The 1,316-nt window shown below is 47.3% G+C and overlaps 1 protein-coding gene across 1 annotated transcript; it reads right to left on the bottom strand.

Moving 5' to 3' along the window:
• Nucleotides 1-362: 362 nt before the first annotated feature.
• LOC109569502 (olfactory receptor 51J1-like) lies at nucleotides 363-1,316 on the bottom strand. The gene is given in 1 exon segment (XM_019974866.2): nucleotides 363-1,316. A coding segment is annotated over 1 exon segment (954 nt).

Genomic DNA, 1,316 nt, shown 5'->3' on the forward strand with positions numbered 1-1,316 from the left:
CCAACTCCTGTCCACTGCCATATTATAAGATAACCTCCTCTTGTGCTCAGTCACTTCAGTTATATCCGGCTCTTTGCTACCCTGTGGACTGTAGTGAGCCAGGCTCCTCTGTCCATGGGATTCTCCAGGCAAGAATACTGGAGTGGGTTGTCATTTCCTCCTCCAGGGGATCTTCCCAACCCAAGGATCAAACCCACGTCTCCTGAGGCTCCTGAATTGCAGGAGGATTCTTTACTTCTGAGCCACCAGGGACGCCTAACCTCCTGTTAGATACCATATTTTAAGATAACATCATTTGTATAATATGCAAGCTGGGACCACCTGTGATTATAGAAAAAGTCTCTTTCTACTTTGTCCTTTGTCTAAACTCTGGCTTTCTTCTCTGATAATATCCAGGAAATGCCACGACGGATTTCCTTGGTCTTAATGCTGTAGACAATGGGATTGACAACAGGTGGTAAAAAGAGGTAAGCATTGGCCATCATAGCATGGAGAAAAGGGGACACATGATATCCAAGGCGGTGCACCATAGACTAGCCAATCATAGGCACATAGTAAGAGAATACTGCACAGACGTGTGAGCTACATGTGCTGAGTGCCTTCCTCCGCCCCTCCCCAGTGGCAATGCTTAGTACAGTGTGGGGTATGAACCCATAGGAGACCACAATAAGGAGTGAATCAAGCCCAAAGGTGGAAGTAACAATGAAAAGCCCATAGATATTGTTGATAGTAGTATCCCCACAAGGTAGATGGATAAGGTTGGGGTGAAGACAATAGGAATGGGAGAGGATATTATGGCCACAGAAGGTCGGGTGCCTTAGGAGAATGGTCAGTGGGGCCATGGGCACAATGCTTTTCAGCCCAATACCAGCTGCCATGCCAAAAATTCGGGGCACAGTTAGGATGGCTGTATAGCGCAGTGGATTGTAGATGGCCACAAATCGGTCAACAGACATGGAGAGCAACACAGCAGACTCCATAATGGAGAACGAATGGATGGAGAACATCTGGAGAAGGCATGCATTGAAACTAATCTCAGTGATACCAAAAAGGAAAACACCTAGCACTGTAGGCAGAGTGGATGCAGAGACAGTGACTTCAGCCAGTGCCAGCATGGCAAGGAAAAGGTACATGGGCTGGTGTAGAGCGGTGTCTGTCCTCATGACATGAAGAATGGTGCCATTCCCAAGGAAGATGATAATGTACATCAAGCAGAAGGGGATGGATATCCAGATATGCTCTGCCTCCAGTCCTGGGATGCCAACCAGAATGAACATTGTAGGTAGGGACTCCAAAGTACTACTGGAGTTCCTCAT

The sequence above is a fragment of the Bos indicus genome, chromosome 15 (genome assembly GCF_029378745.1).
Source record: "Bos indicus isolate NIAB-ARS_2022 breed Sahiwal x Tharparkar chromosome 15, NIAB-ARS_B.indTharparkar_mat_pri_1.0, whole genome shotgun sequence".
NCBI lineage: Eukaryota > Metazoa > Chordata > Mammalia > Artiodactyla > Bovidae > Bos > Bos indicus.